The sequence below is a fragment of the Leuciscus leuciscus genome (assembly GCF_965113295.1).
Source record: "Leuciscus leuciscus genome assembly, chromosome: 15".
Lineage (NCBI taxonomy): Eukaryota > Metazoa > Chordata > Actinopteri > Cypriniformes > Leuciscidae > Leuciscus > Leuciscus leuciscus.
The window spans coordinates 31,012,884-31,036,647 of NC_138739.1; the positions used below are offsets into that span (position 1 = coordinate 31,012,884).

A 23,764-nucleotide genomic window follows, 5' to 3' on the forward strand; every position below is an offset into this window, starting at 1 on the left:
CACCCATTAGCCGGCGTTCGCTCCGCAGTCAAATTACTTGCCAGGTCTGATGCGAGCGGGCGAGATTGTTTTCCTAGCCGATGGGTTTTTAGATTTTTTCAAGGTGTTTTCAGTGGTGGTGAGATGAAAACAGTGATGGCAATACATTGAGCTGCCACCACCTTGGCATGTTACGTCAGATTGGAAATGCTGAGGCTAAGCGTAATGATGGATTTCCCTCATTGTTACAAGTTTACTTCAGGTTGATAAACCGCAAATTAACCTGGACAACTGTTGAAGCTTTTGTTTAAAAGCCTCATTAGAGTTACATATGAATTCGATTTATTTAAATGTCTGTCTGGACAGCTTTGAGATGTAACTCCAAGATTGGAACCTGGCTAGGATTTTATGACCAAAATCTCAAGAAATTTTCACCTCTAACGTTATTTTTGCTTGTTAAAATGCTTTAGTATTAAAAATGCCCATTCAAGAATAACTCAGTGAATCAAATAAGATACTCTCATTTGCTGCTTCTCTTCTTTTTTAGAACTTGATTGATGAAAAAAAAACTTTCTTAAAAAACTGTCAAAACCATAAAGCTAGAATCATAAAAGTTTTTCAAATGTTTTTAATAATTTCAAGCCACTGCAAAATAGCCAGTTGATTGAGTGCAGCAGTCTACTTTTAGCAGCCCCCCCCCCCCCCCCCAAGAAAATAAATAAATTACAAGCATAGATAAATACAATAGAACAAAGAGACAAATGAAATAAGCAGTGCTTTGTTTTTCAGGTAGGCCTAAATCTAACAGTGTTCAGGTACAGAAGTTGAATAATTAAATGTAAAATAACACTGCATAGTCTTCACTGTATCAATTAAATATAATTCATATAATTAGTTAATAAATTTTATCTTTGTTAAAGCTACAAAGCTACATTAACATTGGTGACACAAACATCTGCGGGTATATTAGGCTGCTGTCACTTTAAGACGAATGTACGGATCCAATATAATGATACGCATCCATTTTCTTTCTCAATTGTTTACAACACATAACCAATTGTGTTTAAGAGGATACTTGCCGAGACGGGCATTTTGACTTAATTTTACTTGCACGTGTCCAAGCTCAAAAAGAAGAGAAAGAGAACTGTGTGGGGCGCACAGAAAACAGCTTGAGAGTTCCTTTTTTTTGCGCTTGATGTTTAAACTGACAGGTCTTAAAAGCACATGCAATTGATAAACTTTCATTCTATAATGGTTAAACTTTGCAATAATTTCGCGAATCACATTCGTTCTGAACTGGGGTAAGATGGCCGGTACGGATTACAGATCAACTACGATCCATATACTTCACATCACATATCCTTGTGATGTGACTATCACGAATGCGCACATCGAGATATCAATAAGAAAAAAGAATAATATTTGAAGCAAAAAAGTATCTGAACCTTAGGAAAACAACAAAGGTACAAAACTGTGTACTTATGGATATCGTAATGTAAAACTTTTGATGTAAATTCTTTTGTTACAAATATAAAAACAACATATTTTGAATTTATTGCAATATATTATCATACACAAACAGACAGGTTGTTACCAAGTTGTAATCAAGATAATACCAATCTGATTAAGTCAATGTTATTTAAGTATTACTTGTATACTTTTACAATATTTTATTATTATTTTGCATCAGCTGTTAATTTTTTGTTTGTTTTAAGTTTTAGTGCTTTTGTTATTTTTCTATTTAGCTTTAGCAGTTTTATTTAAATAAAATTAAACAGATTTTTTATTTTAAAGTCATAATTTTTTTAATGTATTTTTTTCATCTAATATTTATATTTTATTTTAAATCAGCTTTATTTCAATTATCAAAACCAATTTTTCATAGTTTCAGTTAACATTGAATTACGCCATTCACAAAGCTTCATGTAGGTTTGCTATGATCCCCTGATTGGTGGATCTTCTTGGGATTATGGGTAGTGTGGTTCAGCACCTGGAATTCTTGAAGGGTTTATAGAGAATTATTCAAAATCAATTTCTCCATGGAAAAAGTGAATGGGATATTTACTTCCAGAACCTGACTGTTGCACTCTGCATACACACACCTGTGACCACACATCAGTTGAATTATATTTGACTATATATGCTCATCTTGACTTATTTCGGACACATCCGGCTCTGCGTTTTCACATAACCACTTGTTTCCTCAATGCTCTCACAGGTAAATATCTCTACCGACTAGCACTTTTGTCCTACTGTACATTACAACACTGCCCTTCCCTAGTTGAAAGTCAAGTTGGTCTACCCCTCTTCCTGTGCGTGGGTGTGTGTCTGTCTGTCTGTTTCCGTGTCTCTGTGTGCCCACTGGCTCGGGGCGGTTCGCAGACCTGCTGGGAACAGGAGCGGCCTCAGTGTGTCAAGCCCAGGAGGGGAGGCCATTGGGGAGCGAGAGGGGCGAGAGGGGGATTAAGCAGCCCCAGGTCTGTCACGGTGACATTTCTCTCCCTGCCTCAGCAGCAGGGGTTGGGTTTACCCTCCTAACCTTCAACTTTCAGCCTTAACCCATTAATCCCTTTGTGTCTGCCCGCCCCGCGCAAACACACTCACAATATGGCAGCAGGAGGCTGCGGAGGCAAGGAGCCGGGCTCCCTTTGACAGCTTTTCACCCACAGACAGGGGCCTTCATCTCTCTACATTCCCCAGTGTACAAACCCCCCCCCCCACCAAAAACAGACAGTTGGTCACCCAATCAGTCATTTTTACATGCATTTTTGCAGATTTGTGGCGCATTTAAATTTTTAAACGGTGAATGACGGCGGGACTTTGTTGTTAAACAAGTTCATATTTGAACAGATGACGCCATCTTTTTTCAGCATCACTGCGACATTTTCAAAGAAAACCGTGATTTTTCGCGATTAAAAACAATTGCGCAATACAGAACTTTCAATGTAAAGACTGTTGTTATTCAAATTTATTGCAAAATATTCTTATATAAAAACATATAAGTTGTATAAGAAGATACCAACCGATTATATACTATTATAGTATTTGTTAATATTTTGAATTATCTTTTATTTTTTATATTTTCAGTTTTTAGTTCTTTTGCCATTTTTATTAGTTATTTTTGCTTGCATTTTTCCACAGATTTTTGTCTGACTGTGGCACATTTAAAGACTCAAATGAATGAAAGCGGCACCTTTGCCGAAGTGCATTTGGGAGGTTAATTGTTGAACATGCTCATGTTTGAACAGAAAACGCATCCTTTTTTTCAGCGCCAATGGGAATTAGCGTTACCTGAGCACGTCAGATACTGTCATCTTTCTTTAAAAAACTGACAAAACGTTTAGATCTCCGCTTTGAATACTCTTACTAGATAAGTGTTTGGGCAAATATTTGATTGCATTGCTCAGATTTGAAGCCGGATCTGGCTTGTTGAAGGGACAGAGCGGGCGTTAATAATAAAAGAGCTCATCTGAATTTTTGGGGCTTTTCATGTGAGCCCCCCCGTCGTGCGAAAATCCCACAGGGATAGAGATTTGCAAGTCCTTTTGCCTCTGTGTATGAATAAGCATGTGTCTCAAGGTATTTTTGAATGCGTTAGAACACGGGAGCCTCCAGGATATGCAGCACAGAAGGTGCGTGGTTGGAGGGCAATGCCCCCTCTGTTACCCCTCCCTCTCACCTATCGCTTTCTCTTGCCTCCATTTTTGTTGTTCAATCTTTTCTTGTTTATTACCCTTTTTATTGTCTTTTCCCTCTCTGTATCAAAGTAGTTGATGTGAGCGCATTGACAGCAGTGTCCTGCACTGTGACATCTAAAATTTGTTAAACGTAATTTTCTTGCACATGCGTTTTATGACAACATGGCTTTGTTTTCTTCCTTTCAAAAGGGGTTGGTGAGATTTTTTACAGTATTTTGGAAAGAAGACTCTTATGCTCACCAAGGCATTTGATAAAAATACAGTAAAAACAGTAATATTTTGAAATAATGTTGCTATTTCAAATAACCTTTTTCTGTTTGAATAGAAATTAAAATGTCCTTCTAATATACTGATTTGCTGCTCAAGAAACAATTATTATCAATGTTGAAAACTGCTGCTTAATATTTTTGTTTCTTAGATTCTTAGAATAAAAAGTTTAAAATAACTTTTTGTAACATAATATCTTTATTGTCAATAAAGATACTAATTTCTTTAAAAAAAGAAGAGTTCAATCCCCAATCTAGGTAAGATATTGCGATCATTACACTGTATTGAATCATGACAATAGTTGAAAAAAAAGAAAGAAACCCTCAATATATTAAGAAAAAGGTGCATTTAAAAATGTACACTTTCACATTCAATGAAATTTTACCTCAAAATCTTAAAGATGTTAATGTCAGCTACCCATCATTCTCTCTCACTGTCCCTCTGACGCATCTCTTCATTCTTGTCTCTTTCCCTCTCCCTCTCTCTCCTCTCCCTTGTGTTCCTCTTTCTCTCCCTGGCAGTGGTTCCCATCCTCTCACCCATAAAATCAGCATAAAATTGACCTGACTCTGCCAGATCAGATGGAGGAGTTGGGCTTCAGATCCCTGGGGAGAAGGAAATTCAGTCTTTGTAAAAATATTATAAGACAAGGTCCGTGAAATCTCACAATGGGATTATGTAATGCACCTTTGTCAGTCTTTTCACTTCTCCCCCCCCCCCCCCCCTCCCTTTCCTCTCTGAACTCTGGTCAGCACCGGTGGAGAATATGCGGACATATTTACCTTTGCAGAGAGAAGTGAGACTACTATGGTGGAGATACAAAAAAGAAGGGGTTCGGCTATGAAAAATGGAGAGATCCATTCGATGAAGGAAGGTTGAAGTTTGGTTCATGCCCGACATGTTAAATCATCACAGTGTTCATTCTGCTAGATGCTTCATCAGACATCACTTCCAGCACAGCAGAACTGAATCATCAGCACTGTTGGCGTGGATTAGATCAGAATGAAGAAGCAAGAGTTTCAGTTCAAATATGATGGGAAGTTCATATTGTTACTCTCTAAATTAATGCTGACAAGAAAGAGGAAATGGCTAAAGTGAAAATAATCCATGTTTAACTTGACTCATTGATGTGATTTATTATGTGATTGTGTTTTAGCTGCCGTTTGTCTAAAAACCTACACTATTAGCGTGTTATGCAGCTGATAAGGTGTTCTAGGTGGTTGCTTGGTGGTTCTGCAATTTTTTATTATTATTATCATACGTTGTAGTTTTGCTTTAAACATACTTTCAGGGTGTGGTCACACTTGTAATTCGGTTCACTTGCTTCTTTTACCGACCCTGTATAGATACAAAACTGTTTTTCCTGGCTTAAAACGAGGTGGAGGTGGTAAAATCCTGATCATGGCTGAAGAAAACACTTTTTTACAAGCACATATATTAGGTATTTTAATAATAAGGTAATTATTATTATTAATTACATTTTACAGATAAATGTATTAATCTGGTGCACTTTGAGAGTTCAAAATTAAGAGCTCCAACCCATGTTCAGTGTGCAAATTGAACAAAGAAAACGTCTGTGCATTGACTTGTACCTGAACTTTAAAGGGGACTCTAGGGCTCGTGCGCTAGATTTGCTGTTAAGAATAAATCATCCACCCGACAACTGCTCAAACCTATGATATTCTCTGATTTAGATATCTGCACCTGACCATCACACTACAGTTATTCAAATTCTCAGTGTTAAGCATGATGATATGGTAACATATCACTCTGAAGTAGGCTGCTTTTAAATGAAAATTTATTTAAAATAAAATTTCTTCTTTGGCAAAATTACATTTCTTTAATAGCCTAAACACAGGCTTTACTCCTTTCAAACTTAAATTATCACTGTTTCATTACATCATTTTTGGAAAACACTCTTATCAGCATAATTCTGTTAAGCTTGAGTATATCTTTAGTTAAAGCTGTTAAGTTATAAAGCAATATCTCATGTAGGGTTTTTTCCTTTGTGTTTTATGTAATGACCACTAGAAGGTTCTCTAGGCATGGTTTCCTTGATTGCTTTTCCCTGAAGAGAAATACAATCATTGCATTTTATCCTTGAAATGAGAGTTCCGAGTCTTTATTTTTTATTTTTAAGATTTTACTTTTGATGCTTTTGCCTTTTCATTAGGATAGGATAGGATAGTAGCTAGACAGGGGGAGAGAGAGAGGGGAGGGATGGGATCGGGAAAGGTCCACGAGCCGGGACTCGAACACGGATCACCCGAAGCGCAACAGCACTACATGTCAGCGCTCTTGCCCACAAGGCTATGGCCGCAGACGAATTTCGAGTCTTTTAATGATTTATATCTCATCGACCCGCGACCCACCCGCACTTAATTTGTCATTTTTTATAACTTGGCCCGTCTGAGCCGCGGATTATCTGCAGCATCCGCAGATATAACCACGATCCGCGCATCACTATCGAACACTTAGAGAATGGACACAGGCCAGGAATCCGCAACAGAACCGTGTTGGTGGAAAAGGGGTAGCCTATCGGAGCATGTGACTGTAGTCGACTGTTTGTCGACAGCTGGAGGCGGCACGAAATTTGTGTGCTGTGTGCTGGACTAAATGCGCTTTTTATATATGCACACATATGATGGTATTTTTACCAGCTGAGAAGAGCTTATAAAATGTGTAAACGCGGTTCTGATGTCTGTACCGAACTGTAATGGGCAACATGGCTTCTATGACGAGAAAAAACAGGTCACATTTTTAGGGTCGCATCTTTTGACATCATGTCCTGTTTTTGATTTGTTTAGATGTCTTTGGTTCAGTTGAACCGCACCGGAGTTCATTTGGAAGTGGACCGAGACTTTTCAGCAGTCTCAGTCCGCTTGTTTGGTGCACACCAGGTTTTTAGATGGCAGCGTTCACACTTATTCAAATGAACCGCACTAACAGAACAATCGCACCAGAGTTCATTTTAATCGAACCAAACCTGAAAAGTGTGAACTTTCTTAGCTCTGACTTAGTCTGCTTAGTCCAAAGGTCACAACAGTGAAGTTTTGGTGAAATTTGCGACAAAAGGTCCGTTGTCTATTGTCAATATAGTGTAATCAGGCATGAAGCACTGTCCACACAGAAGTCACTTTCAAACCAAGTAGCTTTGAATTCGAAAAGCAATGAATTCATGTGAGCAACTTTAACACAAGTGAAATCTGTCTCGCCCTCACGCAAAATTCCCAATCTTGCAGATTCCTATTGAAATGACTGGATTTCTCCCATTAAATGTATGATATATGCAAACGAACCTTTAGTTCTGTGTCATGGTTGTACAAGGTCTGTGTGATAATGATATTTATCTTTTACCAGACAGGATATTTAAACTTCCTGTAACAAACCGGTATATGATGCAAGGTCAGTCATACTCTGAATACTACCTTAGATGGAGAGGTGTTGCTGTTTGGAACTTTTGTTTTGGTTGCCAAATATTTAATGTGGTTACATAGAAAACAAGTCCAGTTATTTCAATAGGAATCCACAAAATCTGGAATTTCGCATATGGTTTAAGGTAGGTTCAAGTAGGTCACAGATTCGCTGTGTGGACCAACAGAAACCGGCTTGATTTGAAATTGTCTTCTGTGTGCTGGGCTTCATGCATCACTACACTATTGACAATAGACATTGGACTTTTTTGTCTGCAATATCGATTTGCGCAAAAATTCTCAGCCCTATTGTCATAACATGGAGGTTGTAGATCAGACGTTCCTTGCACACCCTGTGTGTGTCCAAACTCATTGTTTCAGGGTTCTCACATTGACCTTCAGCAGACATTGAGTTGTTGTTTTGTGGTCCAAGCTGATCTCTTTAGAGTGACTCATAGCAGAGGCGTCTGGAGTGCTGCCTTATTATGTGTCACAAGGCGTTTCCAAGTCTGCACACACTTATTTATGTCAGATTATGGCATTTCACCAAAAATCAAAAAATAATACTAATATGTGTAAAAAAAAATAAAAAAAAAATGCTTTAATAGTTAATATGTTAAGTTATTAACTCCAAGACATTGGTTAGCTGTAGCACACATGCTATGACACATTGATAATAATAATAATTAACAAAAATGTACCTAAAACATAAAATTATAATAAAATTGGTTTTATTTATTTAAATTATTATTGATTTTATTTGTTTTATATATAATAATAATAATAATAATAATAACTATTATTATTAATGTATTCGTATTTGATATTTCTTTAGGGACGGAGTTGCCCACCCCTGACCTATGACATATAATATTTATAAAAATAAATAATAAATTAATTCATATTTTGAATGTGAACCATTATATTTTTAATCGGCTGCAGCAAAGGCTTTCCTTTGACAAATATAGGTGTGAAATATTAATGCAGCGCCACACATCTGCTGCTTCTGCAGGTAGTGGAGTATTGTCTCTGTGTTTCTAAAGGCCTCTATCTAACCGGATGGCATTTGCATATGCAGAACGTTCCATGCCTCTGCTCGTTGCCGCGGTGTGCCGACACATAGGAGAAACCACCCTTGCCCCCACCCCCTTCATTAATATGTATGTGTTCTGAACGGTGCGTGGTTGCTGATTAATGCTGTCTGTCAATTTCTTACAGATCCGACAGTGCTGTGGAAGTTCCCTCAGGACTTTGGAGACCAGGTTGGAGACAGAGGAACTTTTTTTTTTCTCTTCGTACACCCCCCCTCCCCCCTCCTCCCCCCGCACCTAACCCACCAGCACCACATCCACGACCCCTCCTGCTCCTAAGGCCTCCCTCCCTCCTCACTTCCTTCCTTCTCTCTCTCTCTCTCTCTCTCTCTCTCTCTCTCATACGGTGTGATGTTGCTGATAATGAAAAGCGGTGAGCAGGTCTTCAATAAGCGTTGTTCTGGTAATTATCAGCTGGCTGTGATGTGAATGGTTGCGGATGGAGCTTCTTCATATGCCCACTGCTGTATCTCACACCAGTACAGCTGTGTGTCACTCATGGTTTGGAACTATATCACACTAGTAACGCATAATAAGCGTGCAATAAGAGTAGTAATAGACTCAAATATCTGCTTAATCAGCCGATATTTGGCTATTTTGTAATTATCACATCACATTCAACCTAGTGTCAGTTCCAAAATATGTGATGTGTTATGTTATGTTTTGTAATGTTTTATCTTATGTTATGTTTTTATTTTATGTTTTGCTTTATGTTATGTTTTTTATGTTATGTTTTGTTTTGTTTTATATTTAGTTTTATGTTTTGTTATGCTGTTATGTTATGTTTTATGTTTTGTTATGATGTTTTTAAATATTCATTTTTAAATAATCTATATTTTTAGATGGATACTGTAGTAGATAGTTGGAAAATAAATATTTTTATTTAAAAATGTATTTAAGTATAAAATTATTAATGTAATATTATTTATATATTTTTTACATATTTTTAAATATTCATATATTTAAATGTTATACCTTAAATATATCTTATTTGATATATATATATATATATATATATATATATATATATATATATATATATATGTGTGTGTGTGTTTCAAAAATTTATGTTTTTTATTTATATAATTATTTATAATACATATGTGTGTCTATATATATATATATATATATATATATATATATATATATATAACATTAATATGTAAAAACATACATTTTAAATATTATGTACAATTATATGTATATTCTAAATAAACATTTAAATTTGGAATCATATATATCTGCATTACATTGGTGATGCTGCTCTCTATATATTGGCATTGGATGTTAAAACTTGTATCAGTTGAGCACTAATTATAAGTAAAAAATCTTTCACACTTATTTTATTGCCCTCTTAATAATTAAACTTCCTTCAAATAGGCATTGCAGAACTTCTAAAACTATTATCAGTAAAAGAAGAATTGAAATGTTAGCATTTGTGTGGTTGGTTGTTGCTTCAGTGTAGTTTAGGTCATATGTGTTTTCTGCACAAGCAGAAGTGGGTCTGGGTCTGGGCCTGGGTCATAGTGCAGCGTTGCGGTTTTCACACTTTATTTCTGCTCACTCGGCCTCAAGGTCTCCATGTACACGCCTCTCCTCTCAGCAAAGCAAGTTGGACGGTTCATTATGAGCTACAATGAGAATCAAAGAAAGGAGACCTGAGCATCTTTGGCTTTCGTGTGCACTTTGGTCTTCATCAGTCTTTTGCAGAGATGCTTCAGAAACTGCATGCTTAGCCTGCAAGAAGCATAATTTAAGAGTCGGCGAATAAAAAGACTATAAGAAAACTTAAAAAGTCTCCGCTCAGTTTGTTTGGTGACAAGATCGTTTCTAGTTTAAGATGTGTACAGATGGATCGGCCTTTTCCACATTGACATAAAGGCCCTCATTGAGTCGCCTCATTACCAGGATTAGGCTCTTTTCGCGTCTTTGTACGGCTGCTCCCTCTCTATCCGCCGAAATCCCTTTTTTCCCCCAAGTTAGCCAGCATATGGCAGCAGCAGCTCCGATCTCTACAGGCCTCCTTTGTTTATCCTCTTATTGTTGCGGCGCGTAATGACAGTTGTAGGCCGTAGATCGGGGTGGAGGGGTTACTTTACCCCAGGGGAGCGAGAGAGAGAGAGAGAGAGAGAGAGAGAGAGAGAGAGAGGGCGAGGGAAGAGACGGAGACAGACAGGACTGTGGATTATGGAAATATGAATTGATTTTTTATCCTCCTCTCTTCCACTACCCGCTCTGCTCGAATAGGGACTCTAAATGAGGGGCGAACAGACTGGAAGCTGGCACAGAGGGCGGCGAAATATGAAGTGCAATCCCTCGGCCCCAGAGACTCGCCGTGGCCGCGGTCACCTACAGCTGCCATGTGGAGCAGCTAGAGAGCCGTATATATCTGAATCGCAAGGAGGCCATTTTTTTGCAAATGAAGCAGACAGATGGAAAAGCAAGACTTTATTGCCACAGTCTCTCTCAGATCTCTTTCCGGATGTCAGTTTAAAGGGAAAAATAAAAGAAATTAAACAGATATGCATATGCGGGTTATTATTTCTGCGCTTGCCATAGAAACTGACATTATTTGAAGTTATTTGAAAGGATTTGCAACGAAAAGCCTCATGTTTTCATTGATGACGGGTTAAGGAGCACCAGCTCGTAAATAACTGGAGAGATTAGCTGTTCTCCTCTTTTACTGTTGCGTGCAGTAAATGTGTCACAGTGTCTTGAACCCTGTAAAGCACCGTCTTATCTTTGTGCTCTATGTATAATCTCAATGGGAAGTTTAATTTGTAATTATATAGTAACACTAAGAAATCACAAATCTCTTTTTCCTTGGTGCTTTTATAGCACAGTGCAGCATATAATGTTGCTTTTTTACTAACAGGTGCAGTTATGGTTATTAGCAGGGAATCTGGAATCTGTGCCCAGAGAAAGCTTGAAAGATTTGCACAGTGTTTGTGTGTCGTTTATATATTTAGACTAATATGAGAGTGATTTACTGTCCAACCTGTGCCAGTCCTGTTCCCCCTACAGTCCATGTACATTGATGTGAGTTCTGCACCATACTATATAAAAAAATTTAAAAAAATTAAATGAGTGATATAATAAGTGACATTTTAAAAGATACATGAATGTGTTTTATACATTATTATTTTATTATTGATATACTTTTCTAAATAAATAAATAAAAACAATGATTTGAAAATATTAAAATATTATAATATTTATATAAATATTTATACTATATTATTTACATTTTATTTTATTATAGTTTATATTATTATTATTGTTATTTAAAAGTTAAATGCACTTTTTTTTAAGGACAGGAAATTATGTAAAGAAGAGGCGGGAGAACAAATGATTCGGACTCACAGCATCAATACATGATTATTTTATATATATAGTTTTTGCTCTGAAATCTGATTGGACCTTTGCAAAATAGCCAATTTACACAAACCTGTGGCTGCACATCAATCGAATTCTGTGTTAAGATTTCAACTGAAACAATTAAATGAATATAATTGTTAAATATTTGTGTATTTCATATCGCCGTTTTATAAAAACAGTAAGCCATCAGAGGTTGTGTTAAACGAGACTTAGGGTTAAGCAAGGCCTGCTATCCTGCATTTAGGAGATAATCATATTGCCTTGTTTATCCATCTGAAATTTAACCTTTAACCTTGACCTTATCATGCACATCCTTGAGATTTACACGTTTCTCCAGCATTGCTTCGTATCCCAAAGGGAATAGCGCAGCGCTAACATCACATTCCAAGCCACCAGCGGAGTGTGTTTGACCTGATGGATGTTGGTGAGTTTCACAGGAGCCTCCAGATGTCACCCGGCCCTCCATCTCCTTAGTTAGGCGGTAAACCGGCATGCTGAGTGAAGCTACAGCTCATGTAACAAAGCGAGAAACTGCGTCCCCGGAGCCTCGCGGGGCAAATATTTGTCTAGCTTTGACACAGTGTACAATCATATGCCCCAAGCCTGACACTTCATGATTGGTAGCCTTTCCCCCCCTCCTCTGCAGGACACGCACCAGCAGCCCGGGGGGAAGGCCAGCCAGCGGAGCATCATCAAGGAGCACGAAGAGCGTCGGTGTGGTTTCAACGCTTTAACATGGAGGGCATGTGCGAGATGAGCCGTGATTGAGAAGAACATCGACTGCCGGAGCTGGAGGAATGGAAAGGGGGGCCATGCCTTGCTCTTGGGGTATCCCATACTCATCTCATTTGGGAGATTTTTCCTCAGATCAGATCTCCAGAGAGTGCGTAATGTGAAGGCCGGGCCCAGTTAGCTGGCCTTTGCATCAGGCTAGTCGAGACATCCTCACTAAGGCCACGCTGTTGCCCGTGGCGTCTGATTACCCTGACCTTAGGGCTTTGAGAACGGAAAAAAGCGTTCTCTTCATGGTTTTTTCTGTTAGCAGTGCCAGAAACGCTGGAGGGTGCTTGTAGGAAACAGTCTTCATTACATCGGATGTCTCAGACATTGACTTATTCATCAAGAAAGTGACATCTTGCAAACAAATAAAATAAAAGGGATATTTTCAACTCTGGTCTCACGTCCTCTTTGAATGTGGAACGGGATGATTGGTCATTCGTCGGTTTTACTTCCCTTTTCAGCCACAGTTTCAGTTCACGTAGTGAACTGAAATTAAGCACTGCACGATGACCTGCCATTTTAAATGTTATCTTTAAGTATTCTAGCTCTCTCAAACCTCTTGAGATTTGCATAGTGCGACAAACCTCAATCGAGGAAGGAAACACTTGTCGTTGGCCCAAAGTGCAGGATGTCCTGGTTTGGTGTAGGAAGAGATAGACGGAGAGAGAGAGCATGAGGGGGTGGTGGTTGCGTTTCTCAGAGACTCAACACGCTTGATGTAGCTTCTAGCCACAGCTGAGAGAAAGAGAGAGAGAGCGAGTGTGAGTGAGCGAGCGATCGCGTGGTCCAATGGGAGTTGACAGCTTAAACGCAGAAAATCCCCCAGGCCACTTGGCACTCAATTAATGATGTTTCTGGCTCTGTGGTTCTCGGGCATATGTAGCTGAATCTCAGCTTGGCCCAGTAGAATATCAGTTGTGTATTCTTAAGAACAAAAAACGCTTACCCGTCACATTAATATATTCATTGCAGAGTGTTTTGGAAAATCTATCCGCCTGCGTTTGCTTTCGAAATTAAGCGAAACCTTGTTGTTTGTACACCGTATTAGCAGCCTGAATATAATAGATACTTGTGGGTGGGCTCTTTTTGAACAACCTAAAAACCACTTCAGAACACCCTGGAAACCACCTAGCAAACGTGTAGTAGCTTATTGATCGTGCAGACTTGGCTAATGAGCTAAATTTGATTGAATCTCTATATTCATTTGGAAAATTAGGAATTAAAACAATTTTACACCATTACTCCTCATTTACATTCTAAAATTTTTGTCTCGAGGGCCAGTTTTAGTTTTTTTTCAGAAACCCTTTTCTCATGCGTAGCACTATAAAACTCTGGTTTCCAGTGACCACAGGCCTAGTGAAGCTGGTGTTGGAAGGCTTGGGGTGGTTAGCGTGAAGGTTGCGTATCCACACTGCCCCGTGTCTCCTCCCAGCGGTCCTGTCACGCACTTGTCAGTTCTTGAAGTGGGCAGAGGATCAATACATCACCTGCTACATTTCCTTAAGCAGTCTCAGACAGACGGCGTGTTTGCGCGGGAAAGAAATAACCTCTGTGCCAGCACACCGAATATTAGCTTTTTACCACCTAAGGGTCAGCGCAAGAAGCCGCAAAAAAGAAAGGAAGACGAGGGCTAAAGAAGAGAAATCAACCACCTCCCGCTCTGTTTGGCTCGTTTCAAGTGAAAATGTAATGCCCTGTGTCAATTTGAAACTCTGGAAGAGCTACCCCTTTAGCACTTTGCCTCGATCCAGGGGCGAAGTCGGCACTTATTAAAGGCGCGTAGTGCAGGGTCAAAAGCGGCAAGCCAGCAGCATACGATTAAAACGTAATGAAAGGAATCTTGGTTGGAGATTTGAGGGTCCAGAGAAGGCAGACGATTATTTTATCCCCATTGATGTGCCGTTGCATCAGGCACCGGTTCTATTAGAGAATATACGCTTTAAGCTACAGCACTTCAAACCTGCATGACCATGTCATGGATGGACACGACTTTATGTGCTGATCTAATATCAGGTATCATTCATTTAAAATTGTATTTAATATCATTATGTTGGCAATATAAATTAAGTTGATTTTAAAATTAATCTGATTTGAAGCTTTACATTTTAATTAATGGTTAGGCTATTGCTTAGCCATGATGTTTTTAAAGGCCAAACCTAAAGACATTTTGTAATTTTGCAAAACATTTGCAAGGAATTGTAGGAAATTTGTTACAATTGCAAGAAATTAAGCCGCAATTATGAGAATATGTTGCATTTGTTAGATAAAGAAGCATTCATGAGAAACTGTTGCGGTTACAAGAAGTAAAGTTGCGCTGTGAGATAAAACATTGATAAAAAGTAGTTACAGTTGACCTTAATGTCCTTTCTTTAGCCATGTAGTTTTTTAAAGACTAGACTAAATAATTTATTCGCAATTGCAAAAAAATATTCACAATTATGCATGAGAAACTAAGTCGCATTTATTGAGAAATAGTTGTAATTGTTAGATAAAATAGCATTTATGGGAAACATTTGCAGTTACGTTAAGTAAAGTTGCGATTGTGAGATAAAACATTGCAATTGTGCAAAATAAAGTTTCAATTTTGAGTAGTTACAGTTGTCTTTATTTTTTTAGGCAATAAGAGTATTATGATGATTGCTTTTCTTATTTTTCTGTTGTGATTGAGAACACTATTTTCATATTGCAGGAGAATTTACATTGTTGGAGGGACCAGAGCCATATTTAGACCAGAATAGGCCGAATGCACCAGAGAAACAAGCACGCAGAATTAGATTTTTGAACTTCAAAAATCAAAATTTTTGTGGTAACTCTGTATATTTCTATGGCATCGCTGTCGAAGAGTAATTGGCTGGTGAAGTGGATTTACTTATTGTAGAGAATGAGATTGTAATGTTTGAAGCAGATGTCAATACAAATGTCATAAACCGGGAATATTTTAAAACGAGCAGTTCAATCATAAATCTGTAAGATCTTACCTTCATGCTGTGGGAATACAAACCGGAAGACAGAACACAACAAGCACAGTGTTAAAAAGGGGCGTGGCTACATAAGGTTTATATCAGTAAGCGTATGCCTAGCAACCACCCAGAACACCCTAACAACCATGTAACACTATGAAACCACACCTTAGCAACAGCATAGCAACCACCACCAGTATTCTAGCATCGTGACGGCGAGCTTTGCACAGGCGAGCAGCGCTCACGTTTCCTTAAGAAAATGTAGTAATTGTAGTAGTAGACGCATTTGATTTTGGACCCAGTAGCATTTTCGTCATCATAACCACGGGGTGCTGCATGTGTTATGGCTCATTCTCTGACACCCAGAGAGAGAGGGATATGGAGAAAGAAAAAGCAGGACTTAATTGGGGTTTGGGGGTACAGTGAACACTGACCTGTGGGGAGATTGGGTTTGAACCTGTCACTGGGATCTCGGTGCCGTCAGCATGGTGGCTCTGCCAGTCTCTGTCTCTTTCTCTCTTTCCTCAGACACACACACACACACACACACAATCACACTCTTCTCCCCTGCTGGAGACAGTTCCATAGCGCCGTGTAGACCTGCTGGCTGGCAGAATTTTTAAAGAGCATGGAGGTTTAAAGACAGAAACCCCTGGGGAGGAATCCCACCAGCTTGGAAAGAGAAAGGGGGAGTTTGCTGTCTCTCTCTCGCTCTCTATTCCTGTCTTTCTCCCACCTTATCTCTCTTTTCTCTCCTATCTTCGTCTGTCGGTCTGTCTGCCTGCCTGCCTGTCTGCCTGTCTATATATCTCAGTTCTCATGCTTTCTCTCCCTTACCTTCCTTCTGCCTCTTTCTCTCCTTTTCTTTCTCCCTCTATTTCTCACCACATATCTCTCGCACCCCCTCCCTCCTTCATCCCAGTATTGACAGAATGAAGAAATGCTTTTCACTCGCTCATCCGGTGCACCGCTTAGTTCCCACTCACAACATCTTTCTCTCTCTCCCTTTTCTTTTTCTCCCTCCCTCCCATTCTGGTCTTACTGTTCCCATCTAAATATTCAACTCTAACGTTCACATCACCTAGTAACATTGGCTAGGTTCACGCTGCAGCTGAATGTGGCCCGAATCTGATTTCTTTTTCTCCTTACAGATGTGACACAGATCTGTTGTTTTTTTATAGAAGCCCATTTCTGAGTACAAAAAATTTACGGAATTGTCAGAGAAAGTTTAAAATAAGAAATACATTTGCAATTGTGTCAACAAGTTGCAATTGATAGACATTAAGTTGCAGTTATGAGAAATAGTCGGAATTGTTAGATAAAAGTGGCATTTACATAAAAATTGCAATTACGAGAAATAAAGTTGAGAAGTAGTTGCTGTTCAAAATACAGTTGCAATAATTTAAATAGTTGCAGATGTTACAATTATGAGACATATAGTTGCAATTATGAGAAATTTGCATTATGTGAAAGGGTTATAATTAATAAAGTGGCTGTGGCAATAAAAAGAATGTTACAATTGTCATTCAAAATAGTCGCAATTGTCCAAAATTGTTTAAAATAATGTCACAATTATCTAAATTTTAGTTGCAATTAAGAAAAAGTTACAATAATGAGAAAAAGTTGCTGTTACGAGAAATGTCGCAATTATCAAAAATAGTTCATCGTTAAGTTTTGCAAATTACGTTTAAAAAAAAAAAAATTATAACAGTGTTATGCACAAAAATCATAACGAATCTGCCTTTTTAAACCCTATCCAGTCCAAATACATATTTAGAATTTTTTTTTATTTTTTTTTTATAAATAACACATCAGTCTAACTACAACATGTTTATAGTAATTGCTGCTTTGAAAGCACCCTTATAGTCAAATGTTGTATAGCCCTATCCTCAACTAATTGACGCTGATTGCGTATGAGTTGTGGTTCCACTATTTCGAGCACCCATTCCACTGGAATCGGGCAGTTTTGTCTTGAGGTGTGAACGTTGTCATTATGCAGAAGCCCCCTGATATCTGCTGATGCCAGTGGTGGATCTTCTGTTTCCATCTAGCCCAGCAGAAGCTCCCTTCCTCTGCAGGGAGTTCAGGGAGGGAGCGGTAGTGTCTCCCGGTAGCGTGGGGTGGTAATAAATGCTGCTGGTGGAGGAGAGAGAGAGAGATAGTGATAGAGAAGCTGTGATTGTAGGCCTCCGCATTGGGACCAGGGGGGAATGGAGACTGCTGTCTCATTGAGTGATATCCCTGTCTCAACAGTAAATAAATAATGCAGCCTGCAGAGTTCACCCTGCCTCCTCCAGTGAGTTGTAAATGCATTAGCTGTTTTATATTCTTTTGTCTTGGGAAAATGGTTGGGAGGGAGGCAGAGAAAGGGGAAAACAGTACAACCAAACAACAGGAACGATAGAAACTCACGTTCCACCTCTTCACACGATCTGACTCTCCTCCCGGAGCACGCTTTGGTGTAGTCCCCCGATCACCTGGATGAATAGTAATAAAACTCTGAGAGAAAGAGGTGTGTAATGCACATGCGTACAGAGATTTAGATCTACTAAAACCTTGAGGAGAATCGTGAGAATATTTCACTCGGGATGCCGGAAGCCAAGTGGCTCAGGTTTAATGGATATGAATGGGTTCGAAAATCACTTGAAGTAAATATACAATCAGAATTTACTTTAATGCACATTTCTGCTACTTTGAGTTCAAATAAATATCTTTGTAATGTTTCACCACAACCTGTTCCACAACCGAAAAACTGACATTTTGTCATAATTTACTTCGTTCCAAACCTGAATGACTTACGATTGGACCCTATTGACTCTCATTGAATGGACAAAAACAAAAATCTTTTTTTTTCCCTCTTAGCATCTATTATATCGAGACCACTTATCAAGTTCTCCCTATGAATTATTATTATTTATTTATTTTATTTTATTTATTTTTTTACAAATTGTCACAATTAGAAAGTAAAAATTGTTGCAAACGCCATTTCATGTTGACATTTAATGAAAGGAGTTAAAAAGGCGCAGGCTTTGAAGTTTCTGTGGTCTTAATAATGGCTTTTTTTGTTTATTTAATTCTTTAGATTGTTTCAATTGACATGGCATTATAAATGCATTAATTCAGCTGCATGTCATCTAAAATATTGTCTTTCGTCTAGTCTGAATATAATATACAGTATGAATTGTATTCGCTAGTTCCTGTCTAACAGCTCAGATTGACAGCAGGGACCAGCATTGACTGGCGTCAAGCAGGCCAGTGTGGGACCGGCGACAACTTCTGCATCTGCGAAGGAGACAATTTTATTTGTGTTGCATCCGTTTGCATACACTTCTGCAAAAGCGTGGCGCAGCTTGGCATAAACACTCGGGGGAAGCGCCTATAGGAGTTAATGATAGTAGCAGTCACATACGGCAGCATCAGGCTTGCGTTCGCGTGACAGCTTTAGTGCCGTACAGTCATCCGCCGCGCCACGACACGGCGAGGATGTTTCTGCCGCTGCCAACGTTCCTCTCTCGCCTGCCAGAGCCTTCAATCTCCTCGCCGCTCTCTGTATCACATACTAACTCTCTCACTCTGTCTTCCCCCATCAGCACCACCGCCTCCCACCGAGAACAGCAACCAGTCATCATCCGCGCCACATATGCATATATACGCAAATAAAAACAGACACCCTCGCAGGCTGGTGCACATACATGCACGTTGAACGATTAATTTTGTTTAAAAGTGCAGGTACGGGTATGGAAGCCGCTTTTGAACTACCCAGCTGCCCCAAAAAACATCGGCACCATTCATCTGAATGGTCGCAGCTTGTTATACTTTGAGCAGGGGATCACTGGCAGTTCCCCATGGCTAGTCTACAGTGCAGGACTGGCCAGACGTGGCTAACCCATATGGCTATGGAAATCCATATGCTGCTGGTGCTAGGACTCTCCCTCTGGGGCTGTGCGGGAAGGTAAAGCCCCAAAGGCTGGGCCTACTTTTGCCCCCTCCCTCCTATCCTTTCCGCACCTCCTCTGAACCCCTAGTGCTGCTCAGCCATTGTTCCAACAATCTGCCGTCAACTCCGTCGTCCCCACACCTCAAGCGAAACGATCAATGAGCTAATGGCCGCTAATTATTTTATCCTCTGAACGCCCTCCCCTTTACGTCAGCTTGGTGTCGTTTCCCTTTAAATCCATTCATTTGCTCATTTGTTTCCCAGCTACTGTTCTGCTTAATGAATAGTTATTTGAAACTGATTACACCTATAGGAGTATGTTTGAGAAAAAAAGTGACGTGATTTCACTTTTCGAATCGTATCTATGGAGCAGAATATCGCAGAAACGTGGAGTTGGGCTCTTTTGACTTGAGACGATACGCAGCCACCAAGCAACCATTTAACAATGCACTAAAAACGTAAATACATTTGTTTGCTTGTTTGTTTGCCAGTTAATGTTCTGCTTAAAGAATATATATATTTCAAATTAAGCCGTTTCATTCGATTAACACAGTGTGCACTCCAAACCATGCAGTTTGTTGAGAAAATGTGTTTTTACTTTTCTAATCAATTGCACTTATGACTTTCGCCTGGCAGACGAAAAACTGGCGAAAAATTCTTTAGACATACATTAGAGCCGTATCTGAACACCAGAACATCATGGAGACATGAAGTTGGCAATATGCAACCTTTTAGCATTGCACTAAAACACTCAGAACACATTAGCAACCTCAAGATCTGGCACGATCTCTGTTTGTCACATAATCCTCTTTATCATGTCGTGTCATGTCATTATCATTAAGTCAATAATTAAGGCTTATCCTTAAATTAATTGACAGGATTTGAATGACGCATAATGTCTCTTTTTGTTTCTTTTCAGGAGGTCCTGCAGACAGTGCCTAAGTTCTGTTTCCCATTTGACGTAGAAAGGTAGGACGTCCCTCATGCTTCCAGAAAAGAAATCAATCGATGTGTGAATTGGGAAAAATTAGGATGTTTGTTTATACAACACTCATTCAAACATGTTTAAGAGGCTGTCGTAAATGACTCACAGGGAGGAGCCGCACACCTCCTTTGGTTCCAGTAGTACTGGTCTCTAATGTCAGACCCTTCACTTAGAGGTCCGGAGAAATAAAACGCCTTAGTAGAAATTAAGATCCCCCCCCCCCCCCAGTAGACAATGTGTTTGCATGTCTCTCCTAACTGGCATGATGTTAGACACGTCACCTGAATAAACAGCACTGTGTGTGTGTGTTGGCTTGTTTGCTCTTGGAAATGAAAAATGGAAAGTGCCATTGTATAATTGGTGTGCTGAATGAGTACTTCCTTCCAGCTGAAGCTTTCTTGCTGCCATCTAGTGGAGATAAAATACACTGTCACCATTTGTGTAGTTCTTACAACCTTAAATGTGATACAATATTTCTGCTGCCAAATGGATATGAAATTAGTGAATGCATGTAGAATGTTCACTGCAAGTTTTTGTTAATGTGAGGTTTTTTTTTTAATAGCTTTTCTGATACTTTACATCAGATATGAGTGAATTTTGCTCTTTTAGGATTATGATAATGATAAAAGTTACAGTCGCTGGTTAATTCTCGGACAGTTCCATCAATTATAATTCAAGTGAACAGTTTGATAAAAGATTAATGTCAAACTTGTTTTTTCCTCTCTTTGTGGTGGACTGAAGAGTGTCCCAGACTCAGGTGGGCCAGAACTTCACATTTGTGCTCACAGACATTGAGAGCAAGCAGAGGTTCGGTTTCTGTCGGCTGACGTCCGGCTGCAGGGTCTGCATCTGTTTGCTCAGGTAAGAGATTATTATTACTAATGTCAGAACGGATTGTTTGTTTATTTATGCACTTTTTTTTTACTTTTAAAATGCATAATTAGTTTAGAATTTTGAACATTTGCTGTCTGTTTTTATTATTAATAATATATTTTGGATTTATAGTTTGATGTATCATATCGATTCATTAGGCCATTTTTAAAAAAAAATTCCATGTGTCCATTTTCCTGTTTAAGGGAAACCAATTCCAGATGAATTATAGATTCTGAAATAAAGGGATTTGAAACCAACAATAATTCACTTTTATGAAATAATAATAAACACGGATAAAAATATTGTATTTTTAGATCATAATATGCTTTCATAGTTTCAGTCTGAACCGTTCCATTGAGAATGGAAAGCAGCAGATAGAAGACTGTTACTGTTACATAAACGCTAAACCAGTGTATTTAATAATACAAAGTCATTTAGTAATTCAGAGCAGCTCAACTGGGACATATCACATTTTTTCCCTCTCCGTCTACACGGTATTGATGGACAATCGCAGGTTTATCATCGTCATGATGAGCTGCTGTCGAGATATCTCCTCCTCCCGTCCCAGCCAGGATGGCCTTTGTTTTGTGTGTGTGTGTGTGTGTGTGTGTGTTTCTCTCTCTCCACTCGTTATTCAGGCACAGAGGCATGCCGGAGACGGTTCACCAATAATTATGCATAAAGCCCTGCTGCCAATTAGCAAGAGTCTCCCCTGTCCCTTTCACTGAGTTTTACATGCTAATTCATTTGACATATGATGTATAAAATTCATTATGCATTCTGAGTAGTTTGCATGGCTTCCTTCATTCATAAGAAATGGATTTGAACGGTTTGTTCATTTTTTTTTCATTAAGACCCAAGACTTCTATTGTTTGTCATCGATTTGGAAATAACTTGGAGAAACGTGACAGAAGACCTAAAGAAAGTTTTGTTTTTCTACCCCCTTTTTATTTAGATTTTATTTAGATAGTTTCAAATGTTTTATATATAACATTTGAAACTATGTATATGTATTGACGTACAGTCTTAGTCTATACAGTACAGACTTATGTGTGTGTGTGTGTATGTATGTGTGTGTGTATGTATATGTATATATATATATATATATATATTTATATATGTGTGTGTATATGTATATATATATATATATGTGTGTGTATATGTGTGTATATGTATATGTTGAACTTTTTATAAAAACTGATATATAAATAATTGTTTCGAATATACAATTTTAGATTTTTGTAAGGTAACACTTTTTCTTATTCACACACATTTACACTCTCCACCAGAATATAAAAGAAAAGTAATTAAAACAGTTTGTGTCCTTGTGATTGTTGAAGTGCTGGGACCATAAAATTGTCACCTAAGCTTACACAAGGAAGTTGCCTAATGAGAGGGACAGTTTTATGTGGACAGCCCTTTGTAGCTTTGCAGGTTTAGCCCAGGCCAAATAGGCCAGGGTTCCTTGGGGCCAAACCACTTCAAAAACACAAGCGTTCCGTTTGACCCCACCCTCTCTGCCCATTCGGCCCTCGGACACTCTGAGCACATAGCCTTCGGACATCTGCTAGACCCCAGATGAAATAGACCCTCTCTCTCTCTCTCTCTCTCTCTCTCTCTCTCTCGCCGGTTTTATTTGATGGCTGGGACCCGACTTGGCGTCTTCCTCAGACGGCAGAAGTTTTCTTCAGTTAGTAGTCATTTAGGAATATTTCTTTTCCTTAGCTGAACATAAAACTCAGGAAAAGTCAGGGTGTAATCATATCTCATCCTGGGAAGGATACAAGGTGCAAGCTGACTTGATTTTAAAGCTCCTAAATACCTCTGATGATTTAGGACGCTTGTTGATTTAAGGGCCGATTAGATCGAACAGGCGTACAAGACAAACCAAAGACCATGCATGCAGTGTAAAAGTTCATAAATGCATAAAATGAGTTTAGATTGATTTATAGTGGGATTCTAAAGTCTGAGACCACTAGTGAGAAAAAAATTGTTTATTGTTATTAATGAATAATGGAAGTAATTTGTTTTCAGAAGTTCAAATGAAAAATTAATGATTTGATTTCCCTTTTTCACTAGAAATAGTACAGAATAGTTAATATTTTAAGTTTTTATACTATATATATATATATATATATATATATAGATATATATAGATATATATAGATAGATATCTATATAGATATAGATATAGATTTTCAGTGTGGTCTTAGATTTTTTGGTTTTTAAAAAGAACTTTTGTCTAGCAAACTGTAAAAAAAAAGTTGCTGCCTTAAGTTTTTAAGTACATTTCAACTTAAATTACATTAAACTGACTTTAAAAAAAACGAGTTGAATCTTGTATAACTTATTTTGATGAGCTAAAGTAATGTAAAAATTATATGTGGTCATAACTTATTAATC

The 23,764-nt window shown here is 38.5% G+C and overlaps 1 protein-coding gene across 2 annotated transcripts in view; it reads left to right on the forward strand.

Moving 5' to 3' along the window:
- Window positions 1-23,764, forward strand: part of dennd1b (DENN/MADD domain containing 1B) — a 91,529-nt gene that overhangs the window by 14,018 nt on the left and 53,747 nt on the right. For both annotated transcript variants that reach the window (XM_082139828.1, XM_082139829.1), the window contains exons 3-5: window positions 8,576-8,619; window positions 20,423-20,472; window positions 21,230-21,349. In XM_082139828.1, the coding sequence (XP_081995954.1) occupies window positions 8,576-8,619; window positions 20,423-20,472; window positions 21,230-21,349 (214 nt within the window). The remainder of the gene's footprint in view (window positions 1-8,575; window positions 8,620-20,422; window positions 20,473-21,229; window positions 21,350-23,764) is intronic.